Source organism: Arvicanthis niloticus, chromosome 15, assembly GCF_011762505.2.
Source record: "Arvicanthis niloticus isolate mArvNil1 chromosome 15, mArvNil1.pat.X, whole genome shotgun sequence".
In the NCBI taxonomy this organism is placed as follows: Eukaryota; Metazoa; Chordata; class Mammalia; order Rodentia; family Muridae; genus Arvicanthis; species Arvicanthis niloticus.
In genome coordinates this window covers 47,785,523-47,805,048 of record NC_047672.1, presented here as the reverse complement: position 1 = coordinate 47,805,048, position 19,526 = coordinate 47,785,523, and the positions used below count along the sequence as shown (strand labels likewise).

The following is a 19,526-nucleotide window of genomic DNA, read 5'->3' as shown; positions in this document are numbered from 1 at the left end:
GGGGGGTCCAGGTTAATTGAGACTGCTGGTCCTCCTATAGGGTCCCCCTCCTCCTCAGCTTCTTCCAGCTTTTCCCTAATTCAACCACAGGGGTCAGCAGCTTCTGTCCACTGGTTGGGTGTAAATATCTGCATCTGACTCAGCTGCTTGTTGGGTCTTTCGGAGGGTAGTTATGATAAGTCCCTTTTTGTGAGCACTCCATAGCCTCCGTAATAGTGTCAGGCCAAAATTAAATATTAAAAAATGAGGGGGGGGAAGTACTCACTTACTGTATCTTTTTAATATGGGCATGATTCCAGATTCTTGCTGCTGCATAAATAGTAAGCCTATATGCAGGAACAAATGCCAGCACTAAGGAGTTGCTCATCATATCAAAAGGAGAAAATGTATTCATAATAAAAAAACAGACACACTGACCAATTTGGTACATTGTAGTTTATCAATTGTATAATATAGATTATAGTAAATTATAATCATTTAGTGATTATTTAATCAATTATGAACATTGTAAAATATGAATTGTATAAATGATTATATCACTTCAAATAGTCTATTAGACTATTTCCATACTTCATTATATACATATATATAAAATATATATTATATACTACGTATATATATATGTATATAGTCACAAACATAGAGGTTGGGAAAGTGACTGGGCAGTTGAGGACACTTGTTCTTACATAGGACCCTAGTCTGATTTCCAGCACCCACAAAACAGTTCACAATGTTTTGTAACTCCAGCTTCATGGGATCTAATACCTTCCTCAGACCTCTACAGGAACTAGATACACACACAGTACACAGACATGTATGCAAACAAAACACACACATAATTTTTTTTTAGTATTTTAATCATAAATATATATTTGCATGTACATATAGGTCTGTTTTACTAAAAAAAGTAATACATAACATTTCTGGAAGGCCATTAATTTGAATATATATTTACATACCCATTTGCCACCTTAATGGTATCAGAAACCCTTTCAGTGTAAATATACTGCACTTTATATAATTGCTGTATAATTTATACATAATTCTTATGTAATACATGTCACAATTTCAAAAGACTTTGCTCTTATTGGATTAAAGTGCTTGTGCTTGTGGCATTAAAAATAACTACACAAAAGATTTATCTTTTTAATACATTAGTTTATGTATACGTGTGTCCATGTGAGTGTATGTATACATGTGTGTGTGATTACATGCACCTATGTGTTCAAAGGCCAGAAAGTCAGATTCCTTGAAGCTGGACTCATAGGGTTTGAGAGACACTGTATTTGTTAAGCTAGGATCAGAACTCTTGTTTTCATGGTTACATAGTAACCACTTTTTAATAGCAAAGCCGTATCTCTCTAGCCCTAAACAAAATTCAGAAGTCTTAAGAAGCAGAAGAACAGAAATCTAGAAAACTACTTTTTTTTTTTTTTTTTTTTTTTTTTTTTTGGAGACAGGGTTTCTCTGTGTAGTCCTGGCTGGCCTGGAACTCACTCTGTAGACCAGGCTGGCCTCGAACTGAGAAATCCGCCTGCCTCTGCCTCCCAAGTGCTGGGATGTGTGCCACCACTGTCCGGCTAGAAAACTACTTTTTATCTAAATGTCTAATTATTACATAGGAGACTTGATGTACAATCATCAAATTCCTAACAGAAGCATTAGAAATCTATCCTGTGACTGAGTGCTCTCAAACGAGATAAAACCACAAAATATAAAGCCACAGCCTTTATAAGAGTGAAAATGCAGTTACAGAATAATCTCAAGCAAATCTACTTACTTATATTGGTTTCTCTATAACCAGCAAAAGTGGTTAGATGAAGTGATTCTATAGTCTTGCCAAGTGTGAAAGCATGGGAAACTAAGTACAATGGTCTGTTAGAGAGTAAAGGCTGAGTGAAGGCTTCCTAGATTCAAACCTGTTACAATGGCCAAGCTTCCTAATCTCTCAAGAGCATTTCTGACCCAGAAGGAGAACAGTAATGATAGCTACCTCCAACAGCTGCAAGAATTCAATACACTTATACATACACAGTACAGAGAACAGAGGTAGCACACCCAGAACAATTTTTAAAGGGCAGGTCTTATTAAAATGGAGAAGATAATCTAGTAGGTTTTTTTTTCCTCATTGATTGGTGAGTTGTTTTGCATGTTGTTTTTTGAAACAGGGTCTCAGGATGTAGTTTTAGCTTGACTGTCATTTAGAAAGGCTGGCCTCTAACACATGGAGGTCCACCCACCTCTACCCTGATTAACAGCATACACTATCACACATGGCACTCATTTAAAGGATGGAAAATCAGGTGAAGAAGAAATGAGTTATGCACAATGTAACATTTCAGTAAATTATTGACCATATACACCAATTGTGTGCATGTAAACAAAACTGAACATTTCTTCCTATCTTGTAACACAGTGTAATGCATTTTTGTGCTGTATGTAAACAAACCTGCACTGTCAGTCCTATAATTACATAGAGCAGCACACAGCCAAGAGTAAAGGAGTGTTAGTGCTCCACATATTTACCTGTACTTCCTACATATCAAAAGGTTTACTGCATATTACTTAGGACTGTCTCTCTTTCACCTACAGTGGTAGGCCACATTGACCAGCAACAGCCCCACATTTTGTGTTTGCTGACTGCATCAACAGGCCAGACAGAGTGACTGACGTGTAACTTAGATTTGTGAAAGCGTATGCTATGATGCTCACAGTGCACTGCTCAGAAGTTATCTGCTGGGAACTGTATCTACTCATGCTTTACGAAGAAAACACTATTCTGACCATTGTTTGGGGTGGGTTAGTGGGGAAAGAACACCTACTGTTTTGAAGTGGGTTCAAAATGTTCCCTCAAAGCATACTCTGGAAACTTAATCCTCAATACAGCAATCTTAGGAAATGAGGTCTAATTGGAAGTGTACGGATACAAAACTTACAATAGACTTTCACAGATGAATTGATGATTCTTATGTGAGGATTCAAAGCTGTGAACGATGTTTCTAAACCCTTCCCTTTCACACCGCCCCCCAACTTCTACTATTGAAACAGGGCTTCCCAATCTTAACTGTGCAAAAATAAATGGCATTTCTTTATAAATTTCCTACTGTGTGCTACTGCCACAGGAACACATAGCTCATACCGTTTTAGTGTTCTAGAAAACATGATAAAATTTTGAATTTAAACAAAAATAATGTCCCCTTTGTAACCTAGACTAAACTGAGGCAAATAAGTGAAACAAAAAAAAAAAATGTAAATACTGTGCACTTTTAATTCAGTAGCAGATTGGAAGCTCCCTGTTCCCCATGCTAAGAGACGATAGGCTGGTCCTTCCATTTTGCTAGAAGTGAAGTCATCCTACAGACAGACCTCTCTTCTTTGAATGCAAGGCTTATACTAAGACTCCGTCAGATTCAGGACTGGTCCCTCTTTCACCTACAGTGAAATTAACAGTGTTGTGGCTTTTCTAGTTTGTGTGAAAAGGGCTTCCACAAAAAGCTGCATCAAATCCCCATGGAATCTTCAAATGGCAGTGGTTAGCAAGGAATGGCATATGAAAGCTTAAGTGAAATATTCCAGAGAGCATGTCTAAACATTTCTAATAATGGAGTGAATTTTAAGTGAGATGCAGTCTCCCTTTTAGCCTTCTGTGAATTATCAATTACCATAACAGCAACACTAGCTATGCTATGATACTGTGCCTTTCTAGTTGACTTATTTAAAGGAAAAGTAGCTAATATGAAATTCCAACTCTTTAATAAAAGTAACTTGAAATGAAACTCTTGACTCCGTCTGGCAACATTAGAGTGGAAAACTAAAAGCAAACCTACTTAAATGGAGTTTATGACAATTTCTTAGTTACAATTTTAAAAAGTCATAAAAGAAAAATAACTGAGGAGTTAGTTATGCCATCTCTATATTTATGTACCCTGAAAGTAGATGACAAACTGATCTGCTGACTTTAACTTCTTACTTTGCTTTTTGGATTAGGTCTGTCCCCACCCAACCAGTGAAAAACTTTCCAGTAGATATCAATTGAAGGACAGAATAATGAAACATAAGAAAAAAGTTTAACACTTGAGTATTATTCTTACAGACATGTGGAGTGTGTGTGTGTGGGAGAGAGAGAGAGAGAGAGAGAGAGAGAGAGAGAGAGAGAGAGAGAGAGAGAGAGAGAGAGAATAAGAATATTAGGAACAATATTTAGAATTTTTGTTTGTTTGTTTGTTTTTCGTGACAGGGTTTCTCTGTGTAGCCCTGGCTGTCCTGGAACTCACTCTGTAGACCAGGCTGGCCTCAAACTCAGAAATCCGCCTGCCTCTGCCTCCCAAGTGCTGGGATTAAAGGCGTACGGCACCACCGCCGGCTATATTTAGAAATGTTAAGTAAAAATAGTTCAGTTTAAAAATCTGTTAAAATCCAACTTAAATAATTTGTAATAGCTGAGAATGTAATTGGATTGACAATGTCACTCTCTCCAAAATAGTTTTACCTCAATGAAGACCTTAATTGTTTCCCTTTCACTGTGTAATTTTCTGATTCGAAATCATTCAAAATATCTGGAACTTGTGTGGAACCAGTAGGTGTTTCCCAAATTATGTTTCATATGAATGTTACATTTGCTCTTCAGCAGAAGTCCAAGGAGAGCTCACACATTGAGGTTTAAAGGCATGTGAGCTTTAGAGACAAAGGTTTCATAGACAGATATAGATATACTGAAAGATATATCTTTCAGTATTTCTTCTTCCTTTTCTTCCTCTTCCTCCTCTTCTTGCTCTAAGTATAGTTACACTTCACAGAATACTGGGCAGAGTAAAGGGTTTGGAATCTTTCTATGATCAATTAAGTGAAAACTATGCTGAAAAGTCTAATTTTCTGTAAGGCACAATGTCAACATCACATACAACAGTTATCAAGTAGCGGCCAGTTGGGAAATGTAAATCCATTCAGGTGGATTTACATTAGTTTTGAAGAGCTAAGTTAACAAGCATTTAACAGGGGCTGGAGAGATGGCTCAGCGGCTAAGAGCACTGCTTGTTCTTCCAGAGGTCCTGAGTTCAATTCCCAGAAACCACATGGTGGCTTTCAACCATCTGTAATGAGATCTGGTGCCCTCTTCTGGTGTGTCTGAAGACAGCTACAGTGTACTCATCATATATATAAAATAAATAAATAAAATATTTTTAAAAAACAAGCATTTAACAGGTATATTGCTGATGCAGACTGCCCACGTTATCCCTTAAGACTTTTAACAAAGCATAATCCTAACCTCTTCCCCAATCACTGAATGCCAGTCTTCAGAACTTTAACAAACTTAACTTGACTCAAAGGTTCAGATACTAAGAACAAGGTTTGGCACACTTTTTCAAGATTTTTGGGGGGGAGGGGCGGGGGGTGTCGAGACATAGTTTTTCTGAATAGCTCTGGCTGTCCTTGAACTCAGAAATCCACCTGCCTCTGCCTCCCAAGTGCTGGGATTAAAGGCGTGCACCACCACTGCCCAGCTTGGTACACTTTTTCTATAGTTAATAGTTTAAGCTTTGCAGGCAGGTAATAGGGTTTTTATTGAAACTACTAAAGTATGCCATCTATCATGGTAAAATCAAGTAACAAACAGTTCTAAAACCTATTATCAGGTGTCCACAAGCCCAGCTCTAAGGATTCTAACACCCATGTACAGCATGTACAGCTACATCTATAGCTACCTACCTACCTACACACACACACACACACACACACACACACACACACACGCACACTAACCTTGTAAATGAGGAAATATACATTTTAATATCTCTCGGGACTGATATAATTAGATAGAAACCATGAAGGATATTGATATAAGAACAACATCCCTACCCAGCTTGACTTGGCTGGTATTTATAGTATGCCAAATAGCACTGTAATCTTTTTTTAGATCATAAACAAGTCTTTGTTAAAAAGCTAAATTCATACAAATTGTGTCCTCCAACTATAAAGATAAATCAAAAATCAACAAGACTGATGTTGGAAAATCCACAAATATTAGGATTTCCCACAATAAAGATAAAAATAACCTAGGGGTCAAATAAGAAATCTGAAGGAATATTGAAAAATATGTTGAAGTGTAAGAATGTACAAAAAGACACAACTTTCATTAGGCACCTATAAATAAAAACCCAAATGAGATACCACTTAAGGGTCAACTTAAGTGATTTTCTCAAATAGGTCAACTTTAGGAAACACTCCCACTGAAAGTTATAACCTGGAGATTGACTGTTCTAACATTATCTTTGCTGAGAGATTCCTTAGAAAGCTTGTGTGTACTCCCATTGGTACATATACTTTACTTGAAATCCACTGATATATGCAGAGCAGAAAAATTTAGTGGCCAAGAAAGTACTTGGTTAACAGAATTTCATGACCTGGAAAGCAACCCTGCATGAATGAGGCTGACTTGGCAAAGAAAAAGTAGTTCTGACTGGGAAAGTTGCCAACCCAGAAAGAAGAGGAAGAGGGGGAAGGTCTTGCTAAAGTCAGACATCATCTAACTCTGAAAGTCCCTAGCTACAGCAAGCTGGCAGGATGAGGAAGCTGCCCCGGGGCAACAGCAAAGAAGTTTTCACCACTGAGTTGACTCCCACACAGGCTCCTTGAGGCAGCCCACACTGAAAAGAAGCACCATGCCCAGGCAAGTCTTTATATCTTCTTTTAACACTTATATCTATAATACAAGAAGCAGCAACAAATTGGTACAAAGCAAGAAGAGTTGCTCTTGTATGCCCGCATCCCAGCCTGAAGTACTCAAATTATACAGTTTGTCACAATATAAACAGTTTATGATTAAATTCTTTTCATGCTAGTCTCTTCCTCTCATTACAGAAATAATTGCTTTTAAGGGCATAGATATCCTGAGATCTTCAGTATTCAGAACCTCTAGCTAGGATCTTATCAGGTATCATTGGCACTGACATAAGAAAATAAACAAAAATCCATGAGCTTACCTGCCAGGAGACTGCTCCCAAAATTGCTGTTGCAAGAAGACTAAAAAAAACTAACTGCTCTGAAATTAAGCAAAAATGACGCATTCCTTTGGATGCCATGATTCTATCAAGGCTATTGTTATCTGGCCTGTGGTTGATATACACTTTATGGCAGTCATTTAATTTGGTATGAAATCCCCAAAGAGTTAAAAGAAAAATAATATGGCAAATCATCCAGAAAATTCCAAAAATGGAAAAACCTGGTATCACGAAATACCAGAGATGAGTGTCTCTAAGTTTAAATGCTGAAAGAATGAAGAATGCAAGCTCAATCATTCCAGTGAAAACCACCGAAAGTCTCCTGCAAATTCTTCCACGGTATAGAAATGGTTTCCATCTTTCAGTTACTGAAAGTCCACTAAAATAAATGTCAAGAAAAGGATCAGTTATCAGGCATATAAAAAAACATGCAAAAGCAATTGGATTTTGGGGAGTTTCCAATGAAGAAAAAAATAACAATACTGAAAAAATGATTAAGTTTGGAATAGCTAGAAAAGACTTCATTCTCAGGTCGATAATGAGCATGGCCAAAGCCATGACAAGCAAAATAACACTCAGAGACTTCTCCACCAACATAGTTGTGCTGGCAATGGCAAACCCAACAAGTTCTAGAAACTCCACTGTGCTTAGCAAAGTAGGCCGATGGCGGACATAACCAGAAATTCTCTCCACTAAAGCACATAATATCCTTAATACTATAGATGTGAGAAGCAAGTATTTGGTTGTTTCTTCTTTCACATCACTTTTAAAAGATGAATTATCAAGAAAACACAGAAGGCCGAGCAGAAATCCAAACCAGAGATTGGAGAGACTTAAACTTGCTGCTTCCATTGAAAAGTAATAGTAGAGTATGCTGGCAATCCCAAGAACAAAGAGGCCGAGAATAAAAATCACCAAAATTAAGGAATTTGCTGTTTTTTCCCATCTTACATAAAGGCCTAAACATATAGCCACCAGTAAGTTGATTCTGGCTATATAGCCGAGATACCGCACGGAGGAATGCATGTTCACTTCTCTATTTACTTCTTCCAGCCTCGTCATTGCTAGATAGAGACAATGACTGAAGCAGTAACGCAGTGATTTACACATGTACTCTGGCACTGGAGGGGTTCCCACGGGTCACAAAAATTAACTTCTTGTATTTCATCCAATAAATCCAATGTGTTGGTAATGCCTATTCTAACATTTTCTCAGAAGTTTTCTTTATAGTGACCTAAAGAGAAGAAAAGATATTTCACAGTTAATTGTATATACTATTTTGTACCATCTTTATACTAAATAAGTTAATCAGAGAAAACTAGAGGTTCTTCTGAAATCCAGTTCAAAGACTAATTGCATATATCTTAATCATAATTTTTTCTGGCTTACACACTCTCCAAGTTACACAAAGGAAAATGCCATGACTTCTATTTATATTGATAAAACTGCATCATGAAGGATCAGCGAAGTTTCTGTCAGTATTAACGCTAAACTTGTCTAATCTATTCCTATTTGAATATTGAGTTTGGCTTAGATCATAAGCACTTGGCTTTGACACAATGAAATGTCACTCAACTTTTAAATGAAATGAAGGACTTCATTATTACTTCTAATTGGAAAGCACTAGTGCACGAAGGCAGTAGCCATTATTACTATTGTAATCTTCCACATCTTTTTACAAGAGCATTCTAAAATGCTATAAAATTTCAGTCTTTACATTATTTAGCTAATAAACTTAACTAGACGTAAAATTTAACTCTATATGGTAATTCAGTCCAAAAAGCTAAGCCATAATTCTTGTACTTTCACTACTACCAAAATGAATTAATTGGATAATCACTCACTTTTCACATCTAAACACTATCTATTTAGTAAATCAATTGCTGAACTTCTTTCTGAAAACCCAAATACTAGAATGCTTACCAGGCCAAAGTTAAGACTTTGACTTAAAAATACAATAATAGTTAAAAAAAATATACTGTGGGGGTCAATGAGATGGCTCATGTGTGAAGCCTGACTACATGAGTCCCATCACTGAGGCTCAAATGGCGGTATGGTGGAAGACAAGAACCAACTCCTATAAGTCGTTCTCTGACCACTACAAGCATGCATACATATTGAGCATGAGCACAACACACACACACACACACACACACACACACACACACACACACACACAAGTACTGATCCATCCAGTAGGTAGTTCTTCAATGTTTCCAGTATACTGTAAGAACAGATCTATTGCAATAGCTTATAACCTTACAATACTCCAAAACTCATATACTCAGAAAAGAAATAGTTTGTGGTCCAGGGCTGCATATCAACGCTAGAGTGCTTCCCTAAAATGCACAAGGCATTAGTCTTGAATCACATCACCAAAACACACACAGGGATCAGTTTATTTAAACTTTCTTAACAGAGGCACGATAAAGGACATTCTCAACAGAAACATGAGATAACTTAGAATTAACCCCTACCTAGCATTTGGCTGGGGAGGAATGTTTCTGGAATAATAGCAGGACTTCAAGCATATTTCAAGTGCTATTTCTATTTCTACTTTCTTATGTTCCAAAACATATTTTTATTTCTAAATATATTCATTAGGTACCCAAAGTAACTTTCCTCTATTATGTTTCCATGTAAGCACTTCTTGCCATGTGGAGTAAAAATGTCTAGTATTCTGTTGTTGTTTATAGTAGATATTTTACATAAGTGTAACAAACAGATAAAATATGGACTACAAAAAAGTTTCATGAAATATTACTCCTATAGCACACAGAGGGAGAGAGGGAGAGAGATCTTTAAAATACTGATGGTAGAATATAGGCTCAGAATAAGTACTACTAGAGGGAGAAAAATTCCCACACCCCACTAAAAGGACCACTCCACACTCATGAAACACCCTTCTGTGTCCTGGTCAACACTCTTTCCTCATCTGTGACCCTGCAAACCTCTCTTTTTTCTCAAATGTCTTGACACCCACATTTCAATGCATTTTAACCATATGACTGCTTCCTATGGGGGAAAAAAAAAAAAAAAAAAAAAACTTCCTTAAGTTTCCAATAGCACAAATCCATCTCTCTCTGCGTCTCTGCATGCCTGTCAAAGAGAGTCCCCTTCCTGGTATAAATCCTTCCTGTTCCAGAATGTCATTCTCTCTCCAAACTCTCACTTCTCCTTTACTCATTAGTATGTAAGCATTTGTGGGTCGGTTTTTAAAACTACCAAAGAGTAAAGAAACAATGACAACAAAGTCTTTGCTCTCCCATGTCGTCTACCACATTCAGCATTCTTCCCTCTTGACAGCTAATGTTTGATTAAGTTCTCAGACACTCGCTTCAAAATGCTGAACGGTGGGATTCCCTCAGTGCAACTGTTCTGGTAACTTCTGGAATGATCTGCAAGTTCCTGACTATGATGGAACCCTTACAGGATCCTGCATGTTTTCTTTACAAGCCTTCATACTGATGAATACTATCACCTTCTGAAACTTCCCTTGGCTTCTAAAGTCTAAGAATCCATATTTTTTTCACAAGTCAGTGGTTTCTCCATGATTCTCTTGAAAGTTGTTCACTTTCAACCCATGCTCTGATAACTTAATCCCAACCCTAGGCTGTGAGCAATCTAAATTGCTCCCATAGACTATGTAATGTTGAAAGACACAAATACAGCTGTATCACGGAATGCTATGCAGCCACATTCTTAAGGGCCTTAGTTTTACCCATTCTGACTTTTAAAAATAGCTTTAACTAGAAATGAAAACACATTTAAAAAGCATTCTAATTGTTTTTACTTGAGCTGCCTTCCCTAATGATTTGATGGAAAACTCCAGAGGCAAATAAAAGCAGAATGGAGCCAATCAGCAAATCACTGCTGAAGTCCATTAAAAAGAAATCTCAGGCTGGGGCTATAACTCAGAAAGCATATGTAGTATTTGGGAGGTGCTGGGTTTGACCACAGTAGTACCCCAACCTTCAATCCTACCTACTATTTTAACCCTTTTCACCCCTGATTTAATCCTCACCAGTTCATGATTTTTCTTTTCAAAAATCTCTTTCAAATTTCTTCTACTTCTTACTCCCTAAATCCAAAATCACCACCTAAATTTTGGCGACAATGACCTCATTCTTGAATGGTTTCCTTTGTTGTTGTTTTTTCTTCCCTATCAACTCCTGCCCTTCTTACATAAAGTGTGTTTTTAAGAATAAATTTTACCGTGTTGTGTTCCACTATGCAAAAGTCTCTAATGGCTTTCCACCCATCACAGTGTTACAGTCTAAACCCCTTCAGTGCCTTTATAAAGTACTACACACTGGACAGGAGTAACTGTCCCATCTGTTAACACTGTTCCTCTCACTTTTATTCCAAGCACACTGATACTTCAATTAGGAACTACATAAGTGCCATGCCCTCTCTGGACACATTCCTTTTCCTCCTCCTCCTGCCCCTATCTGCTCTTTATCTGTCAATCTCTTCAGGCTTTCAATTATTTTCTTAGGAGAACAGCCTCTTGACCATTCCCTCTGAAACAGAAAAGGAAAACTACTCTTTTTCTTCACCATGTATTTGTTTAATGTCTGCATTCTTCACTAGGTCACAAAGTCTCTGGGGAGATCTGTCTTTCACAATGCATGCTCAGTGAGTGGCAACCTAGCCGAGTCAAGTTAACTTTCAATTTGTTAAGGGGGGAGGGGGGGAGACTAATATAGAAACAACCACATAAGAAATGCAGATAAAATAAACAAATTTCTAATATGCTACAGCTAGTACTAGTAGTTAAGGGAGATTCCAGGAATTTTTGGCTTGTTTGCTCTTGGCTTTACTCCAGCCTTCACGTAATTCACCAAATTTCTTCCAAAACAGAAAAGTGCCCTCCCCGTGTCCTATCTAAGGCAATGGACTTCAAGACACAATGTATCGCTTTCATAATCTTTCAGTGGAAATCTATTTCTGTTCCATGTAGGGGAAGCGTCAAAACCTGAAAGAACAACACTGGGCAGTCAAGAGTTGGAGAACTGCAGTTTTGTTTCTCGGAGTTCCTGCTAATAACTCTTTGAGCCCACCTCTTAGCCATAAGAATGGCAACTCGGACTCCTAAGTGCCTCACTTTTGAGCAGCTCTAGTAACTTTTCTCCCGTTAGGCCACCACATGGGGAGAGATGGAGAAGTGGGGCCGGGACCCTGGCTGTCTGCTACCCCTTAGCTCTGGGACAAGGCGACCCAACGCGACTCCCGGGTCGGGGTGATGAGGGACACCGAGAAGCCCTCTCTTCGCGGTCGCCAGTCCCAAACTGGCATCGTTCCCACCAGGAGCCCGACGGGGCGGGGCCTGGCCGGGTCAGCGGGACCCTGGGCGGCGCCCCAGCCCTCCGCCGCCGCGCGGCCCTCCAATGCCCCATACCTGAGTCGGCGGTCGCCACCGAGCCTCTCTCCGTCCGTTGAGAAGCTCACAAAGCAAAGGGGTTCGGAGCCTCCGAGCCAGAACCTAGAGGTGGCCTGGGAACGTGAGCCCGAAGCCTCCCGCACTAGCACCACACGGCCTCGGTAGAAACTTTCTCTATTACCGACACGGCCGCCATGTTTCCGCCGCTGACTCCCGGCGCTACGGATCGCCGTCAGGGTCAACGCGCGCCGCGCGCTTCCTCCTTTCCCTGGTCCAGCCTCCTAGCGTCTCTCCACGCCCAGCCCCGAGCTTCAGGGAGGCAAGTGCTCCCAACGCTGCGGGAAGGCGGGCAGCTCTAACCTGGGTTTGGCTGAACTCACACTCGGGATTAGCAGCAAGAGCAGGGAATCGGAAGACCACCGATGATCAAGCCCCGAAAGCAGCAAGGTCACCGCTTAGGGGTGGACCGAAACTGGGCCAGCTAGAGTGGGATAATTGCAAGTGGACTATAAAAATATGTAGAAGGCGTTGCTGCTCTTTCATATAGGTGGTATAATATATGGCTTTGCATATGCTGACCCAAACCTTCAAAGCCTTTCTCTCTTTGCCTCAGCCTGCTTTTCTAATTAAGTCCTCTATTAATCCCCATCCTGAGCATCTTTATTCTACCTACAGTCCTAGCTTTCCCTGGCCCTAAGCGGACCTTCAAACACTACAGATGATTTAAATTCGCACTCTTATGGCACTTGAATTAACATAGTCATACACATGAGCGCCGCATTTCACAGGTGCTGTGGAGCAGCAGTCTTAGGGGTAGAAATTGGTTTCTCCATCTATGAAACGGTAACAAAACCTTTCTCACAAGACTGTGAATATACAAGGAAACAGTGTGTCCCTCCATGCACAGAATTAATTTTAAAAATATTCAACACGTGTAAGAACACGTTGTTAAGGAGGGCTTTGTTTAAAACAGTCGCCGTAAGTGTACGGACCGCTATAAATTCGTCTTGCAATGGAGAGGAGAAAATGGTTTCAATTCAATTGAGGACTTGTACAAGTGGAAATTTAAAGATCAGGATCAGGGCATCCGGATGCTTGAGGGGATGGATGGAGACTCGCATTAGCATTAAGGCGGACAATGACTTAAGAGGCATAACAATATAGTTGCTAACACAACAGGTTTTGAGTGAAGCCCGAAGAGAATAAGGCCAGGCAAGAAGCATGAAGCCCCCTTTCCTTTCCAAGAAGCCCTTTCCTTCCGAAAAGTCCCTGCCTGCATTCTGATTCCATTTCCGACTGATTGCAGCCCCTCATATAGGTCAAACCATTTCAAAACCCTAGTCCTCTCATGTGTAAACAAATACTGATAACATCTATCCGACAAGGTTCTTCTGTGGATTTAGGGAGAATGTGTGCTTTAAAAATACCTTACAACCTTTAAATGGCTTATCCTTTCAGATAAAGCTCAAAATCCTTAAATAGGGGCATGTGGGTGTTATCTCAGTGGTAGAGTGCTTGCCTAGCTTGCCTGATGGCTTGAAGCAAGGGGGGGGGAGGGAGGAGGAAGAGAGAGAGAGAGAGAGAGAGAGAGAGAGAGAGAGAGAGAGAGAGAGAGAGCCTTATATAAATACAAATTGTGTGCTTTCGACCTCCAGTTTAAACTCCCACACACTCCCCGGCCTGCTTTCATTTCCTCAAATGTAGCCCCCCACCTGTCCAGTTTTTCTCACTGTTATATCAGCTTAGTTCCTGATAGAGAGTTAGTGTTTTAATGTTTTTAACACGAAGGGATCAAATCCTACTTGCCCTCACTAGTTCTCAACACTTAATTTATATTAGTGTTATCTGTGTATTTTTTTCCATGTCTCTTCATGTTATGGTTGCCTTGGAGATCACTGAGGACACCAGCGCTCTGTTGAGCCCCATTAAGGGAAAGCTGTTTCCTCCTGGTCAAAAGAATGGAATCTGCATCTGACCTTGGTTGGAGACCTGACATTCTGATCTGCTCCAAATGTTGGAACATTTCATGCCATTGTCTCCTCCCTTAGGAGTCAGTGGAGCTGGGCCTGCCTATAATCTGGTCAGAGGACCATCCCTCAGGAAAACTGTGTGCTAAGGCGATGGGAGGAATAATTATCCTCTTAGTGAGCTAATGTGCTTTTCTTCCCCAGCCATCTCACTGCTCCCTGAGCTCTGCCTTGTGGCTTAGCTGCTTTTCTGAGTTAGGAGTTTTCTCTCTTCTTTTATTTTCAGATACTGCCAAAAGTCTACACATGTTTTCTCTCAGGTTTGGGATTTTTCACTGTTTCTCTGAAGCGGTCCCCCTTTTTTCCATGGAATTGAGTATTGCCATGAGCTATTGCTGGCCTCCATTCCCGAATATGTCCCCTTAACTTAAGTGGCCTGGCTTTCTCTGTTTGTCTTCGCCATTTCTTTCCTCCTAGTAGCTACCAACCTGCTTGCCCTGTTTTCTCTCTGACTTTAATAAAATTGTAGTTGGGCTTCAGAATGCACTTTTAAATCCTTCTGTTAACAAAACTGAGAACCCAAAGAAGGAACCCCAATTTCCCTGGGAACAAATGGTGCTCTACCTGGAGTTCTCCAGATTTTTTGGTAACATCAATAAAGTGTGGATCTCATCATTTTCGTTTAATAAGTGCAATTTATTAAAGTGGTTGTGACAGCTGCTATATCTATAGGATTGAACCAGTCTCTTGGATTCAGCTTTCACATATGGAGTAAAATGATTGGCTGTAGACTTAATCCTCCTTCCTAACCAGACTACCAAATCTATAATTTTGGGTCTCCCTGCCTCAACAATTCCTCCATATTTACTTCCAATTCAACTTGCCTTTTGTGGGCACTTTAAACATTTTTCATTTATTTGCTTTATGCCACCATCTGAGAGTACTTTGGAGAAACTCCTACCGTAGGAGTTTAGTGGCTGAAGCTGAAATGACAAAAACTATTCAGTTGCCTGGCTCTCAGACTTGACCTGCTGTGGGTGGCAAGGGAATGAAGAAAGGACAGACAAGTAGAAAAGCTGGGTTCAGGCAGGGCATGTGCTCTGATGGAAATGCACAGGAGCCTCAAAAGTTGGGGCATTTATTATATAACTCTGAACAAGAAGTAGACCTACTGTATACTGATTGTGTGCTGGAGTAGTCCAGTTAGTTAACTGAGGTCTCTGTTGGTGAATAGTTTCTGGTTGTAGTCATCCCAGAAGGGGAACCTGTGGTTGATAATTTCTGTAAACACTAATTTTAGTTAAAGGTCAATAGCTCTTAACCATCTGTACTTGAACCAGAGGAAGGCTTTCCAGTCCTCTGAGCCTGACTTGCTGAAGGTCTAGCTATTCCCCTGGGTCTGAAGCATTGTGGTTCTTAACGTGGACACGCCCATTTTAACAGTACACACTCATTCAGGACTTTATTTGCTCCCCACACCAGAGAGAAGATGATAACTTAGAAAAGCTCCAGCTACAGGAGTGGAGTGGATGGAGCTAAGTTCTTAGGACAATAGTGAGGGGTACGGGTGTTGTGGCATCTGGCTTTCATTATTTACAAATATAACCCTGTTATCGTCTTTCAATCACTTTTATAGGCTACTAAACAGTCTGTGAATAGCTTCAGGGCCAATTATAGACCCCTGTACTAATTTTCCAATTGTAGTTTCTGTTTGTAGATTTCTAGACCTAGATCCCCAGGAGTCCTTTGAGTTACCAAATATCCTCTAGCAAATTTATTTTCTACTTAAATCACCTATTTCTACCTAAATAGCAATAGCTGTTTTGTGTTGCTCAGAACTAAGAGTCTTTAAAACAGACTTCTTCCTTCTCGAAAATGACCCTCTGCCTTGCCACATTGTTTCTTGATGTTAATTATCATTTCTGTGTACTTTAAAATATTTTGGTTTGAAGATTCATAAATCTTTAATCTGTACAGTAAGGGCTGTTAACTTGGATAGTTGAATACACAAGTACTTCTTCAATGTCACAATGTAAAATCTGACTACAGATTTTATATTAATTAACATAAAGGGTTATGTTAATATTCTGTGGAAGTGGTAAGTGTTTAAGATAAGTGCCTCACTATCACATCAAAAAGCCAACTCTTCCTTTCCAAGAATCAAGGCTTAGAAATGTATGAGAAAGAGGAGATCAAACGATTATAAATCATAGGTGATAAATGACAGCAAGGAAAGAGTGTTTTCCAGACACAGTGTTGCTGATGGTACTGATGAACTCATAGAAACTGTGGCAGCACACACAAGCCCCACACAGGTACCAGCCAGACAGGCTCTCAGCACAGAGACCGGGAAATGGACGAAAAGTGGCACCCCTAATCAAGAAGCTGTTTGTATCTGACACCTGCTGGCAAAGGGAAGATCAGTGTATCAGTGTTCAGCAGTGGAGTGTCACTGGATACATCAACCACATTCCAAGGTAGGCCTCATGCCCAGTAGCAGGCCAACACAAAACAAATGCATGGGGTTTCTTCTCTTTCTCTTTCTCTTTCTCTTTCTCTTTCTCTTTCTCTTTCTCTTTCTCTTTCTCTTTCTCTTTCTCTTTTCCTTTCCTTTCCTTTCCTTTCCTCTTTTTTCCCTTTCTTTCTTTCTTTCTTTCTTTCTTTCTTTCTTTCTTTCTTTCTTTCTTTCTTTCTTTCTTTCTTTTTTGCCTTATTAGTGTTTTGCCTGTTTGCTTTAAATTTTGTTTGGAGATTATCTTTTTGTGTGTGGAGGAAGGGTCTTTGTTTTTTGTTTTGTTTTGTTTTTGTTTTGTTTTTTTTGCTGTTGTTGTTTTGTTGAGAGGAAAGAAAAAGAAAGAGCCAACATTGGGTTGGGTAGGGAGGGAGAATCTAAGATGAGTTGGAGGAGGAGAAAATGTGATCAAAATATACTGAATGAAATTTAAAAAAAATAAACATTTACATATCAACCAAATTGATTTTTTTAAACACTGTTTTTTAAGTATTCTGCTAGCAGTATGACTCCTTTCAGAATGATTCCATGCATCTAGACAATGTTTTAGGACTTCCACAAAGTTCTGCTTGAACAATGTTTCACGTCTCCTTTTGGATAGAATTTGTGTATAGCACTCTGTCTGAGGCTTGCTTTCATTACAAGGTACCACATACTAGTGAGGGAGGTGACAGCATCTACAGATTTTTTTTTAAGTTAGCATAAAAAGTATTGGGCTTCATATGGCTGTCTTAGTACTTATTAATCATCTCCCTGTTTCCTTTAGAAGATCACCTATATTAATCTTATTATGTTACCAGAGTATCTAATAATCATGAAGGACTACATGAAATTTATTTCTTAAAAAAAAAAAAAAAAAAAAAAAAGGCAGGAGGGCAATGAGGTGCCTGTATCCAGGGTGTCTGGATCCAAGCCTCATGTCCTGAGTCCTCCCCAAAACCCACAAGTGGAGGGAGAAGACTATGTCTTGCAATTTATCCTCTGACCTCCAGGCACATGCCAGTACTCAACCCCAGGCATCTGGCACATCAACAGCCAAACACCTGGACATAAGGCGGTCACCTGGGAATCTTTTCAGCGTCATGAGATTTCAGTCAATGGTTATTGATGACAGTGTAATGATCCTAACAGCTGGAACAGATGTTCTCTGACACATGCTTCTTTGCAGGCACAGTCTATGCGTTCCATGCCAAGAAGTCCACCCAGAGGACTTGATTCAGACAAAAACACCTGTTAAAAGTAGAACCATGTTAATAAAAAAGTAAGAAAGGGCAGAAAGAACAGCACCTGTGTCACAGGAAGAATGGCTGTTTCCCTCATATACTCCAATCCTGTGTGGCAGGAAGCCAGCAATGAATCCTCATCAGTCCTTCCTTACAGTCTATGTTGGTTTCCTTCCTTTAAATTCCTCAGTCTAGACCTAAGGCTAAAGTCTGGGTTTCCAAGGGATGGCAGCACCATCCCATTTTGGTTACAAAGTGCTTTCATCTATATTATATAACCTTTATAAAAATCCAGTGCTATAAATAGCTTCATCGGTTTACGAATAAAGTATCCACCATCCAGTGGAACTGCATGGCTTCAGGTCCTTATAATTAACCATCACAGAGCAGGGACTTAATTCTCTTCTTGTTCTCCATGTACTAAAAAGCCCATCTCCTAAGACTTTATGTGTCTACACAATGAAAACACTATCAGTGTTTAGTCACAGTGTCGGGAAAATCAATATGAAGTAATGTACATGAAGACTGTAGAACGGTGTCTGGAAGTTCCCAACCATCCGTCCCCTTCTGTTCTGTGGTTTAAGAAGCAAAGTTAGGCTTTCTTAAGAAAGGCATGGAGGCTTGTAAAGAAAAAGTTACTTCCTGCTTCCACTTAAGCATAAATATTAGACAGTGGGAGAGATGGGGAGGAGAGGGAGAGGAGGGACAGGTGTACTGAGAAAAGGGTTGTTGTTGTAGCTGTTTTGGGTTTGTTTGGTCTTTTCAGACTGGGTCTAATGTACAAGAGGCTGGGCTTAAATGCTGTATGGAGCTAAGGATGGCATTGGACTTCTGATTCTTCTGCCTCTGCCCTCAGGGCTAGTTTCAGTAGAGTATTGCCATACTGAGTTTATGCAGGGCAGCTGATGAAAGCCAGGGCTTTTATGCAAGTTGGGTAAGCTCTCTACCAATGGCTAACTCCTCAAGTTCTCTGGTTTTCTGTAGAGATCAACAGAACAGCATTAACTCCCATCATTTTCCTCTTCTCATACTTTGAAGATCAGCACCTTAATGCCCAGAACTCAGCAAAGGAAGGGAAGGTGACTATAGTTATTAACAATATCCTGGATTATAGATTATAGGCGCTCTCCCTCTCCCTCTCCCTCTCTCCCTCTCTCTCCCTCTCCTCCCTCTCCCTCTCCCTCTCCCTCTCCCTCTCCCTCTCCCTCTCCCTCTCCCCTCTCCCTCTCCCTCTCCCTCTCCCCTCTCCCTCTCCCCTCCCCCTCCCCCTCCCCCCTCCCCCTCCCCCTCCCCCCTCCCCCTCCCCCTCCCCCTCCCCCTCTGCACTTCCTCTCCACCCCTCACTGGTTGGACTATTTCAAAGGACTATTTCATCAAGTTCAGATATCCTTTATTCTTGTAGTATGTTGTTCCAGATATAAAAATAACAGTATTTTTATTTGG

The 19,526-nt window shown here is 40.0% G+C and overlaps 1 protein-coding gene across 1 annotated transcript in view; it reads right to left on the bottom strand.

Annotated features, from left to right (window-relative positions):
• Positions 1-12,596, bottom strand: part of Tmem168 (transmembrane protein 168) — a 29,956-nt gene extending 17,360 nt beyond the window's left edge. The window contains exons 1-2 of the mRNA XM_034519294.2: positions 12,400-12,596; positions 6,981-8,232 (exon numbers count right to left, since the gene is read on the bottom strand). Coding sequence (XP_034375185.1) covers positions 6,981-8,108 — 1,128 coding nt within the window. The 5' untranslated portion in view covers positions 8,109-8,232; positions 12,400-12,596. The remainder of the gene's footprint in view (positions 1-6,980; positions 8,233-12,399) is intronic.
• Positions 12,597-19,526: the final 6,930 nt, after the last annotated feature.